Source organism: Amblyomma maculatum, chromosome 1 (genome assembly GCF_055883805.1).
Source record: "Amblyomma maculatum isolate TAMU_Amacu chromosome 1, ASM5588380v1, whole genome shotgun sequence".
In the NCBI taxonomy this organism is placed as follows: Eukaryota; Metazoa; Arthropoda; class Arachnida; order Ixodida; family Ixodidae; genus Amblyomma; species Amblyomma maculatum.
In genome coordinates, this window is record NC_139344.1 from 75,271,282 (window position 1) to 75,283,678 (window position 12,397).

Here is a 12,397-nt window from a genome sequence, read left to right on the forward strand (position 1 = left end):
GTTGCAATGGGTTTGCTGACCGAGTGCGAAAATCGCGTGACGGCGTTGCTCGCCGTGAAGCGTAAGCAAACCAAGCTTACAGATTTTTGGCATTAAACGCCTTTGCTGCTGCTTGGGCAATTCTTTCTGCGTTTCACGTCAAATTTTTGCGATAACGAAGTTCCGCGAGAACGAATTTTTTTTCGTGCACCGTGAATTTCGTTATAGCGGGATTCAACTGTATGTACGATGGCACATGGCAAAAGAGGGGCCATAAGAGTCACAATGGTGTGGGCACTGTTGTGTCCCTCAAAAGTGAACTATGCTTCGATTTTGAAGTGTTGTCAAATTATTGCTTGGCATGCAGTCGGCACAAAATATTGAGCAATGAAGAAGAGGAGATTTGGCAGGCGTTCCACCGTCCCGTGTGCGAAAAAAATGGAGTGCTCGTCGCATGCCATGGAAAAGGAGGCAGCACTTCACATTTGGCAGAGAACGCCGTTGAATGAGACACCACTACGCTTCACTACATTTTTGAGTGATGGAGACAGTAAAGCACATACTGCTGTATCCGAGACTCAGGTGTATGGTGCCATAACCATAGAGAAAGAGGACTGCACTAACCATGTTGCAAAGCGCCTAGGGACAGCCCTTCGGCAACTGAAGACACCACTTCCGCGCGGAGAGAAGCTGAAGCACCCCACGATACAGATACTGCAGGCATACTATCAAATAGCATGAACATCACCCCTGTTGTTGGTTATTGCTATGTACTGCAGCATTTGGGCATCGTATCTGCATTCGTGCTCTAGCAATGGGGCTAGTAGCCACAGGTATTGCCCAGAGGGTGCTACATCGTGGTGTAAGCACAGGCGAGCGGAAGCCCTTAGACAGCCGCCACCAGACCACACATCCCTCTTGACAAAAGCCCAAGGGAAGGCATTGCTGCCAATATATAAGCGGCTTACAGAGGAAAAACTGCTGGCTCGTTGTGTTCGAGGCAAGACTCAAAACTCTGCAGAGAGTCTGAACAGCAAAATATGGTTGCTGTGTCCAAAAACGAGGTTTGCGTCTTGGACTGCTGTTGAAATTGCCACAGCCCTTGCGGTCTTGTGGTTCAACAGGGGACACACAAGCTTCGAGCGGGTCCTGGAAGAGCTTGGCATTCTTCCATCTAAGGGACTCCTTGTGCGCAGTGACTCCAGTGATGGGACGCGCATCCAAAAGATGTCTACACAGCAGACTGCTGAGGCACGCGCTCACTGCCGTAGCATGGAGAGGAAGGCTCGAATGGAGGACACTGCTCGCAAGGACCATGAAGGACTAACCTATGGCGCTGGGGCGTTCTAGTGGTGGGGTATGATTGCTGTGCAGCCCATGACCTTCCATGCCGAATTTCATGCAGTTTCAATCGCATTTTATTGAATACAGAACTTTTGAAATGCATTTTTCTCCTTTTGCAGTTTTGAGCAAATTTCCCAAGTTTGCGCACAGGGTTTTTTGTACTGATATTTGTCGTATCACAACGAAACTTGGCACACATACTCTTTAGAATGTGTAGCTTGCAGATGTCTATTCAGAATTTCAGTATCTATAATATTAGTTTATAGAGGTTTGATATAACAGTAATGATCCCCCAGAATAAAAGGATAACATCATTTGTTTACCGTACTAGGAACTTTCATGTCCAAATTTGTGCTAGTTATCTGGATTCTAAAGTTAGCAAGCTACAAAATAAACTATTGCTCTTCATTCCCAGTGAAAATTTTCTATGCAAAAGCCTGTGCACAAAAGGCTTGTTTTATGCTTGTTTAGCAGCACTGAGCAAAAAGTATGCATGCTACAAGAAAACTAATTAGTGTTCTGAAAAACTCAGGAAATACAGTTTAAGGACACCAAATTTCATTGTTCTGGGTGGCTTATTAATTTTTTTTTTTTTTTTTGAGTAGCATCTCCCCTTAATGAATGCGCCAAAAACAGTGGCTTCCTCAGTGTGCTAATGCACACCCGACTGCGTCAGTGTGTGCTTAAAGAAAGCCTCATTACAGCATGTTCAGTTTACCTCACTAGAAAAACCTGTCAATTTTCTGCAAACAATGAACCCTAACCCAAACCAATATCCACTTTTCTTGAAAAAGTGAGTTCATTACGAGTACATATGGTAGTCACAAGTCAAAGAAGAAACCAAAGCATTACTCACTTTCTAAATGCATCTCCACGAGAGCGACTGTCAAACGAGGCTTCTTCTTTGTCTGGCCTCTTCGGAGGGAACTCCAGCCGCTGGTCATAGCTTGCCGGTGTCCTGCCAAAGTCAGCAACCTGGCCACCATAGTACACTGGCGCCACAGATGGCCGCCAGTTGTCATATGGGCCACCTGGACAGACAGCAATGGATTAGGACTACAAAGCAAAATAAATGGACCGTTCTTACCTGGCGGCACATGTGGCGGTGCCATGGGAGGGGCCAGCGGCTGCTGGGGCCGATCTGCCTGAGGAGGGGCAGGGCGCCCAGCCCCAGGAGGCCAGCATTCCAACGGCCGAGCTTCCCTAGCCTCATAGGTTCGGTCCTCGGCAGAGGGATAAGGGGTGCCAACCTCAGGCTCAGGGGGACGTTGACTCCCAAGAGGCTTCACCATGCCCAGCTGGCCCAGGTACGGGCCTCCAGCCCCCATGGCCACCCAGCGAGGGTCATAGCTGACCCCACCCATGCCGCCCAGGCTAGAGGGTGCTCCCTGTGGTGGCGCCAGGCTCCCACCTGACTGGGGCGGCTGCTGCTGCTGTGCCTGCTGCGGCTGAGGCTGCTGCGGTGGCTGCGGCTGTTGCTGCTGCTGTTGCTGCTGCTGCTGGCGCAACTGCTGCTGCCGTTGCATCTCAGCCTTCTTGAGGAACCGTGGCGGCATGTTCTTGAATGGCCGCTGATAGTTCTGCTGCATAACACAGTAACACAAATAGAAATGCCACAGCTGCTCAGCAAGAGTCACCCACAATGTAATAGTGAAACGTAAGCGAAGTAGAGTATTTAAGCGTATACAATACGGCCATGAAAATAATGCCCAGCGGGTTGGGCACATCACTAGAATGAAAAGATTATATATATCGTTACATATACATATATTGTTACGTATGCCACTAAAGAGGACGACGACGGACTACAGATTGATAGACGACGAAGCTGACCAAACGGTTAGTGCTTGCCAGAACACCTACGTCTCTCATCACCTGTTGTGGTTTCCACTGTTGCGGTACTAGCCCTCTGCCACGTATCATCTTGGTGGAGGTGAATCAAGATCCTCGTATGTGCCGATTAGCCCATTTACACTGCCAAAAGCTGGATTTGCGAAGCGGCCGCCACCTCAAACACACAATGTCTCAAACAGCCACGATGACCTCCGAAGTAGCTCCTACCACCGCGAGAACATTGCCTCAGCCAGTTGTCCTCGCGAAAATTCGCCACCCTCCCATCTTTAATGACGACGACAACCCAGACGTTGAAGATTGGTTTGATGAGTATGAGCGCTGCAGCCAGAACAACCACTGGGATGCAACCATCATGCTCTCTAACATCATCTTTTATTTGGCAGGAACAGCTCGAACATAGTTTCAAAAACGCGAACAACAGCTCGTTACCTGGGATATCTGCAAACTTGTTCGCGAAACCAATTGGACGGGCTCTGGCTGCAAAAACGAAACTTTCTTCTAGTGTTCAATCCCCCACGGAGTCCTACCTCGCCTACATTCAATATGTGCTTGCGTTGTGTCGCAAGATCAACACCTCCATGCTGGAAAGGTAGGGCATTCTTGGAGCCTTCCGAAAAGCTGGCCTTCAGCTGAATTCAAAGTGTAGTTTCAGCCGACATGAACTCAGGGTACTCGGACACTTGGTCGATGCCCACGGCGTTCAACCCGACCCTGACAAAATTCGTGCTGTAAGTGCATTTCCTACAACCCGCTGTACCAGTGACGTTCGTAGTTTTCTTGACCTTTGCTCGTATTTTCGACGATTTGTCCCAGACTTTGCGGAGACAGCTCGTCCACTCACCCTTCTTCTGAAGGACGACGTTCTGCTGGGGCTCATAATCTCAAGCCTTTTCTGCGCTAATTGCAGCCCTCACCAACCCGCCCGTCCTGGCACACTTCAACCCCTCAGCACCAACGGAAGTACGCACTGACGCCAGTGGTCCCAGTATCGGTGCCATTCTCGTCCAACAGCAGACTGGTCGCGCTCGCGTCACTGCTTATGCCAGTCGCTTCCTTTCAGCGGCTGAGCGAAATTATTCAATCACAGAATGTGAGTTTTTACCTCGTGTGGGCCCTTACCCGGTAGATTCGCCGTCTGAAAGCGAGTGTGATGATGACCCCCCTCTGACCTTTCAAACATTAGTCATGAGCAGCGCTTAGATCCCAAGCTTTGTTGCATTATCAACCGCCTCAGAACTGATCACCCAGACACTACCCTTGCTTTGTATGTGCTCCACAACGGCACTTTATATAGGCGCAATATGCGACCAGATGGCACTGAGCTTCTGCTCGTAGTCCCCGACCACCTGCGTGCCACCGTTCAGCAGCTGCACGATGCGCGCACTGCGGGTCATTTTGGCGTATCTCGTTTGTACTACAACATCCGCCGGCAGTTCTTTTGGCTGGGCCTCTACCGCTCTGCTCATCGTTAGGTGGCTTCTTTTTGTGTCAAACGGAAGAAGCCCTCGGTTGTGCCTGCTGGATCCCTACAACCAATCGACATCCTAATAGACCCATTTTCCCCGAGTTGGCCTTTATCTCCTTGGGCCTTCTCCTCTGTCTGCTTCGGGGAATAAATGGACTGCGGTGGCTACGAACTACACTACGCGCTACGCTGTTACACGAGCGATGCCCACCAGCTGTGCAATTGACGTGGCAGCGTTTCTCCTCCACGACGTTATCCTGCTCCAGGATGCTCCCCGCCAGCTGCTCACTGACCGTGGTCGCAGCTTTCTTGCTAGAGTAGTCGAAGAAATTCTCCGATACTGTTCCATTAAGCACTATTTCACCACCGCTTACCATCCACAAACAAACGGCCTCACCGAACGCCTCAATCGCACACTCACGGACATGCTGTCAATGTATGTATCGGCTGATCACAGTGACTGGGATATTACCTTACCGTTTGTAATCTTTGCATATAATTCATCCAGTCACGATACAATGGGCTACTCGCCCTTCTATCTTCTGTTCGGCCATGGCCCTTCTCTCATTTGACAGCGCACTGCCTCCCACCGCTAATGCAAGCTCCTATGTTCGTGAAGCCATAACCTGAGCTGACGCCGCCCGTGTTATTGCTCGCCGCCGACTGGCTTCCTCCCAAAACTTTCAAAAACGCCGCCATGATTCTTGTCATCGGGATGTCCACTACTCTCCGGACTCTCTTGTCTTGCTCTGGACTCCCGGTCCTAGAATTGGGCTCTGTGAGAAGCTCTTGCCGTGCTACACAGGCCCCTACCGTGTTTTCTGTGACACTTCTGTGACAAACGAGGTCACCCCTGTGCACCCACATCGACAGTTCGATATGCCCCGTAGAGAAATTGTTCATGCCGCTCGCATGAAGCCGTACCCCTCCAACTGTAATTCCTCGACCTAGTACGCACCAGGACTGTGCCTTTCATGCCGGGGTAATGTTACGTGTACGCCACTGAAGAGGACGACGATGGACTACAGACTGATAGAAGAAGCTAAAGAAACAGTTGGTGCTTGCCTGAACACCTACGTCTCTCATCACCTGTTGCGATACTAGCCCTCTGCCACAAAATTATATATATATATATATATATATATATATATATATATATATATATATATATACGGATTATAACAGACTCAAAAGCTATAGATACTGCATTTGCTCGAATCTAAGCCAGCCTTACTTCTTTCAAAGCCTTTGGTTTCCACAACTTACCTAACATATTCAGAACCAAGGTATAACACTCGTACCTTATGCTAAGAAGTGCTTATTAAAATTTTATGAATTCAGCAAATGTTTCAGCAGATGCGTTTGTACCTCATTCCACAAACATCAAAATTATGCAGTTTTGATCACTCTTTCTACTTTTGTTTCGTAGTATTACTAACAGCTATAGATGCGTGAATATTCGAAATATCGAACACAAATCTAATGTGTGTTTAATCAATTCCTATTCAAAAACTGATCTTGGGAAATTTCAAAAATTACTGAATATGAGGAGAATTCTGAAATTCAAAGAAATTACACAGTGTGCTTCAACGAATGCTTGACTTGTGCAGTGAAGCATCCTTGAAACGTGATGTGGCCGGTTTGTGAAGAGGGCCTTCCTGACAGCATGCACAAAGCAAAGCACATGAGAAAACAAAAAAAATTCAGCATTCTCACTTCAGTTTCAACTAAACCGCAGACAACCAACTAGCAGATGTTCAGATACAATCACTGTGATGTAAACAATTTCCGGTAGTTTCCTTTATAATTTCTTTATAATATAAGTCCCTTTATAATTCCAGACCCCTCCAACTGTAGTTCCTCGACGTAGTATGCACCAGGACTGTGCCTTTTATGCCGGGGAAATGTTACGTATATGCCACTGAAGTGCTCTTGCGAGTTTCGACGCCTACCAGTAGTCGAACAGGTGCAGTAGCGTTGTGTTCTATTGGCAGTGGAGGCGCGCTTTTGGGGTCCCGAGAGCAGTCCTCGGTGCTCCGTCGCCAGCGGTGGAGTACAGGGAGAACGGAGGAAGTCACGTGCCCTTTTCGACGTCACTTCTGGTTATTCGCCCCTAGCCCGGGCCGTGGGCAGGAAGGTCATGCCTGACATCACGCGCTCCCCCTCGCTACGTTTCAGAGCAGCGTGAACACGAGCGCGGGAAAAGTTTTGTCACATGTCGCCTGACGTCACGCGCTCCCCTTCGCTACGCAGCTCTCCGAGCAGCGTGAATGTTCCGCCAGGGAGACGAGAACGCGCGTCCCCAGTGCTCTCGTGCGCTGTTCTGGCTGTTCGTTGCTCTTGTTCGCTCAATGGAAACGGGTATTAATTCGGAGATTTTATCTGGTCCCTCGATTGTCAAAATTAACGAGTCTACTGTATTCAGCACCAATATAACAACTCCATTTCATGCAGGCCCCTCCTGTACAAAAAGACAGTATACACTAAATGTTAATGTGGGTACATACTTATGTGCAATATTTTTTTTTTTTCTGATACAGTAAAACCTGAATACTTTTTTTTTTTTTTTTACAAACGCTCAAAAAAATTTGAACTGCCAGATTTCTAAAAAAAAATTAACTGCTGAAAGAAGTACAAGGTCATTTTGAATTGCATAAAAGTGTATATTAGCATTTATAGACATCAAGTATGCACGGTTCCTTTTTTCAGCTCTTGCAGAGCTCAGCTCGTATTGCATTGTGCTAAGTGCTAAGTACGGAAGAGATTTAATAACAAATCTGGTTGTTAATAGGAATGACGAGCCAGGATCACTTCCTTGGTTGTTTCAGAATACTTCGCCCCCTTACAACATTGTCATGTGGTGAAGCCATCTCTAAGGCTTACAGTCGCCATGCTTTTGGTTTGCTGCTTCCCCCAGACCCGGCCCGCTCGTATGCAACCGAATAGTGGTAGTTATCAAATGGTTCATCCCTATGCCCATAAGGTACCGCAAAGAAGCCACCATTTTTCTCCTCGTGTAGTCACGTTTCCACAGGAACAGGCACTTCATATGTTGCCTCATTGGCTTTCTTTGATGCTTCGCCCCACTGCAAATAGGCACTGCAGGAAGCAACCGGGGCGGTTGAGTGCTGCTAATCTGTTTTTCAGACTGTGAGTATTCATTTCATTTCATTTATTAAACTTAAAGGCCTCTTTCGGGGTATTACATAAGGGGTGGGGTATACAGTCGAACCCGGTTATATCGAAGTTGCGCCGATGTGGCAGTGATCCGTTCCGCCATCGGACAACAATAAGTCCGCCTCGCACGGAAAAAGCCCATTATGTGGCCCTTTTTTTGGGGCGATGACCCCTTTCCCAAGCATTTCACCCCAGAAAAGCCGAGCACCAGGCTGGGGGAAAGCTTGTACCCACTGAAAAACCGGTGGGTACCCGGCGGCACCAGGAATCGAACCCGGTACCTCCCGAATGCCAATAGGTGGATGTCAATGAGTGGATGTCAATGAGTAATTACTCCATTATTATCAAACCCGGATGTATCAAATTTTGGTTATATCGAACTCACGGAACATCTGCTTGAAAATCCCATGTAAAAGTATAGGAAAGCAGAGTCATATATCGAACTCAATTTCACCGGTCATTCGAATATCGAACTCCACACCACGCACTGGAAAGTGTGCCTTTCCCAAAGACTATCGCATCACCCTTGGCCGTTTGCCGCGTGACGTTTTAAAGCCATGCGTGGAAGGATTGAGAGGGGACAGTTCGGCGACAGCTGGTCTGGGCAGCGCCGCGCCCATTCCCCAAAGGCACGCGCATCTGCAGTTATCGTTTCCCGCCATGTGCACGAGTGTACTCATTCTTTTGCAGAGCTCTCTCTCTCCTTTAGCACGCGCTATGCATGCGCCAAGCCAGCTCAGCGAGTTTTCAGACAGACGCTGAACACTTTCTCCAGCGTGTGTTGCGAACCCTCTGCATGCGGCTGACGTGGCTATAGCGCCTGCGGACGTTAAGCGGCAGATCTCTTTTTTGCGCGAGTCATCGTTGTGCTGTACACGTGGCGTAGCGCAAGATACGGCGGCTGCGGACGTTAAGAAACGGCAGGTTTTTTTTTTTTTTTTTTTTTTTCTGTTTGGCAGGAGTCGTTTATCCTTGCATGTATGAATTAACGAAAGCAGGCGGTCAGCTGCTTAAGTCTAGTTAGGCCTAGTCGGCCTAGTGCTGTTCTCTCGTCACGACCACAGTGCGAAGTGCGCAATATTTAGATTCGCACTTCGTTATCTTAAAGTAGCAAAAGGAGATAAATGCCCCATCTGGTTATCTGTAACAAATCACGAAGCGCCGATAACGGCATAGCATAGCCGGTCGTGCTCTGCGCGATAGCGAGGAAGGCATGACTTTGTCGAGGCAATTCTTGTTGCATACGGGCATCTCAATCGTGATGGTGCAGATAAGCAAGCGATGCCTAAGCAGCATTCAACGCCGGGATAGATCGCCCTCCGGCTGCAGCGGCAGTCGCGAAACAGCATCCCGCGACAAGCGGACTCCCAAACCTTGTCAAAATAAACTTGCTTCTGAATGGTACGCGGTGCAAGAGAATGCGCTTATCACTAGTAGCAGGCCGACTGTGTTTATAGCATGAACATGAGAATCGTGATTGCGCGCCAGAACTTAGTACCAACTTTTGCGGAGGTCACGATGCAAACGAACTCATATTGGTGGCTCTGGACCATGCGTTCTGTTCGTTGGCAATTTCATTCGTTCAAGGGCAATTATATCGGAGGTAAATGATGCACCGACATCAGAAGCCAGTCAGAACCCACTTTAATGAGTTACTGTTAGCCTTCTTATTGCACCTTTTGGTGACTCTAGATCATTTAAAAATAAAAATCTTCTCCACAACTAACATTTAATTACCAAGGCTCCTCCAAACAAAAGCGCATCAAGGAAAATGACTGATTATGTTCCCGGAGGGTTTTAATACAAAGTGTGTTCGATTTCATGCCCAAGTTAGCAGTAAATAAGATCAGGCTATGTTTTGAAACGTCTTAGTTTTCTCAAAAGTGTTTTTCTTAGCATGACATGTGCTGTTGCCCAAGGTATCTCTTGGTGTAGTGGTTGGATTTCAATCATTCTTGATGCATATGTAAGCTTATACACCCTTCTGTACAACTATAACGAAAAGCTACAATTATTTTTTTTGGCAAAATTGAATTTAGCACTTCCATAAAAAAAAATCGGCAAATTTATGCACAGCATATGAAAGGCTACAACCTCTGAACTACTGCTGCTAAAATTATACTGATGATACAGTTGCACTCTGGGGTTACAGTAGAACAAGTAGACACAAATTTTGCCAGTCATTATTGTACGAACTAGTAAAACTTGGGCAGAATGCTTACCAATTAAAAACGACATCTTAAAATCTACTAGAGAGAGGCAAAAATCGATTGCATATTTGTTTTTAGGATGCCAAAATACACTAGCCACAAAAGTTTCATCTCGAAAAGTTAAATATTAACAAAATTTGGTCAAAGACCAGGGTCTCCCCTTAAGGGTCATTAGCCAATCATCGAACCATTTTTTAACGCGGTTAGGATCATCCTGAAGGGCATTTTGGTTGGTTGGTTTGTGGGGTTTAACGTCCCAAAGCAACTCAGGCTATGAGAGACGCCGTAGTGGAGGACTCCGGAAATTTCGACCACCTGGGGTTCTTTAACTGCACTGACATCGCAGGCACACGGATGCGACACCGTTTCGCCTCTATCGAAAGGCAGCCACCGAGACCGGGATTCGATCCCGCTTCCTTGGGAACAGCAGTCAAGCGCCATAGCCGCTGCGCCACCCCGTCGGGGCTGAAGGGCATTTTGGTCAGAGACGTTTTTTTTGAGCGGTATATCACTCAGTCAGCTAATAGACTGATATTACATGAGAGAAGCTCTGGTAAGTCATATATATTGTTACGGACGACAAGGAAGGAGAAGCGGGCAGTGGCGCGGGCAGGAGCGCTCGCGCTAGGCCCGCGAACATTCATTAAACGTCATCTACCATCGTCATCGGTCATGTTCTGTCTCCTGTATTCATCGGCTTGCCGCTTCGTAACAATATTAAAAAAAAAAAAGGAGAGAGCCTAGGACAGAGCCCTGGAGTACGCCCGAGGTTATGGGGATGGAATTAGAAGACTGGTTATTAATAGAAACTGTCTGGGAGCGATACGCGAAGAATTCTTGGATCCATTTTAAGATGTTCCGGTGCAGGTTCAGTTGTGAAAGTTAGAGCAGTAAGCGTCAATGGGAAACTTTATCGAATACTTTAGCAAAATCTAGGAATATGGAGTCTGAATATTCAAGTCAAGGTTTGCGTGTAGGTCATGGAGGAATACTGCGAGTTGTTTAATGCAGGAATAGGTTTTACGAAATCCATGTTGAGCAGGGTGAAGGAAATTGTTAGCATTCCAGAAACTGCATGATTGAGTAGATAATATGCTCCATGATTTTGCATGGTACACAAAGTTTAGAGTTTATTTCATCAGTGCCTGAGAGTTTAATTTTATCTATTACACAAGGTACTCCGTTAACAGAAATATTTTTGATAGTCATGGTGTGAGAAATGATAGTAGGTAGAGTGGGCAAGGGCAAATGAGACTCGCTAGTGAAAACGGAAGAAAACGCAGTTGAAAAGATGTTAGCACATTCACTATCACTAAATGGTTCTCCCGAGTCGTTATTGAGTGTATTTGAGCATTTCCAGAACTTTTTGGGGGTAGTTTTCAGGATCTTGGTCAAGTCATCATGATAGAAGGATCGCTTAGTTTGATTGCTGATAAGTACGAGTTTTCAGCAGCATAATATTTATCCCATGTGCAAGAACTAGGATTCTTTCTAGCTGCCCGGAATAGGCGCTTCTTTAGGCATTCTGCGAACAACGGCTGGTTATCATTATCATGAAATGTTTTCGGGATATATTTGTCTGAGAGGAAGTTAAGCTTTTGTCGGAATAATGACCAGTTTTCCTGGAGAGATCGGCTATTAAAGGCTGCTTTAAAAGAAGGGAAATAGGTGCTGAGCTCGTTTCGCAGTGCTTCGTAATTGCTTTCATCATATAACCGGATAGTAATGGACAAACAACTTTCAGGATGACTTGCTAGTATTAAATCTAGAATGTTCGCTGATTCATTTACTACACGCGTAGGTTCTAATACTTGTTGGGTAAGATCAAAATTTGAACAAATATCGATGAATTCCATAGTGTCAGCTCGGTTATCTACAGAATGAGCCAGGTTATTCCAGTTTATCATCGAGTAATTGAAATCCTCGAAAACAACAATGTGAGCATTGGGATACTGGTTAGTTAATTTAGCTAATATGATATTTAGCTGATGGCAAAAATTGGTTGTCTTGTGCGGTGGTGTGTAGCAGACACCCAGCAATACTGAGTGTGGTGCTGCTCGGCAAATGAAAAATTTAGAGATCGGATGAAGTGTTTATATTAGTGCATGATAAAACGCCTCCCCCTCGTGCATGTTTGCGGTCTGAACGAAAGAGAGTGAAATGCGGCAGATCAGCAAGCACTTCATTATCATTGATATCATCTGTCAGCCACGTTTCCGTTAAAACCAGCAAGTTACTATTCGATGATAGCACCAAGTTTGACACGAGCTACTGCTTTGAAATAAAACTGCATATGTTTGTAAAGATTGCTGAATACAAAAGATTAGTACGACATGTTCGAAGATGTTGCTGTTTTGACTGTTTTCGT

At 46.5% G+C, this 12,397-nt stretch overlaps 1 protein-coding gene and 1 pseudogene across 8 annotated transcripts in view; one reads left to right on the forward strand and one right to left on the reverse strand.

Moving 5' to 3' along the window:
- LOC146202823 (uncharacterized) overlaps positions 1–12,397 on the reverse strand; it is a 208,286-nt gene that overhangs the window by 146,071 nt on the left and 49,818 nt on the right. For 7 of the 8 annotated variants that reach the window (XM_084588353.1, XM_084588360.1, XM_084588355.1 and 4 more), the window contains exons 12-13: positions 2,411–2,906; positions 2,180–2,354 (exon numbers count right to left, since the gene is read on the reverse strand). In XM_084588353.1, coding sequence (XP_084444479.1) covers positions 2,180–2,354; positions 2,411–2,906 — 671 coding nt within the window. The remainder of the gene's footprint in view (positions 1–2,179; positions 2,355–2,410; positions 2,907–12,397) is intronic. The other variant, XM_084588354.1, reaches the window with a different exon arrangement.
- Positions 418–1,397, forward strand: LOC146202825 (uncharacterized; annotated as a pseudogene).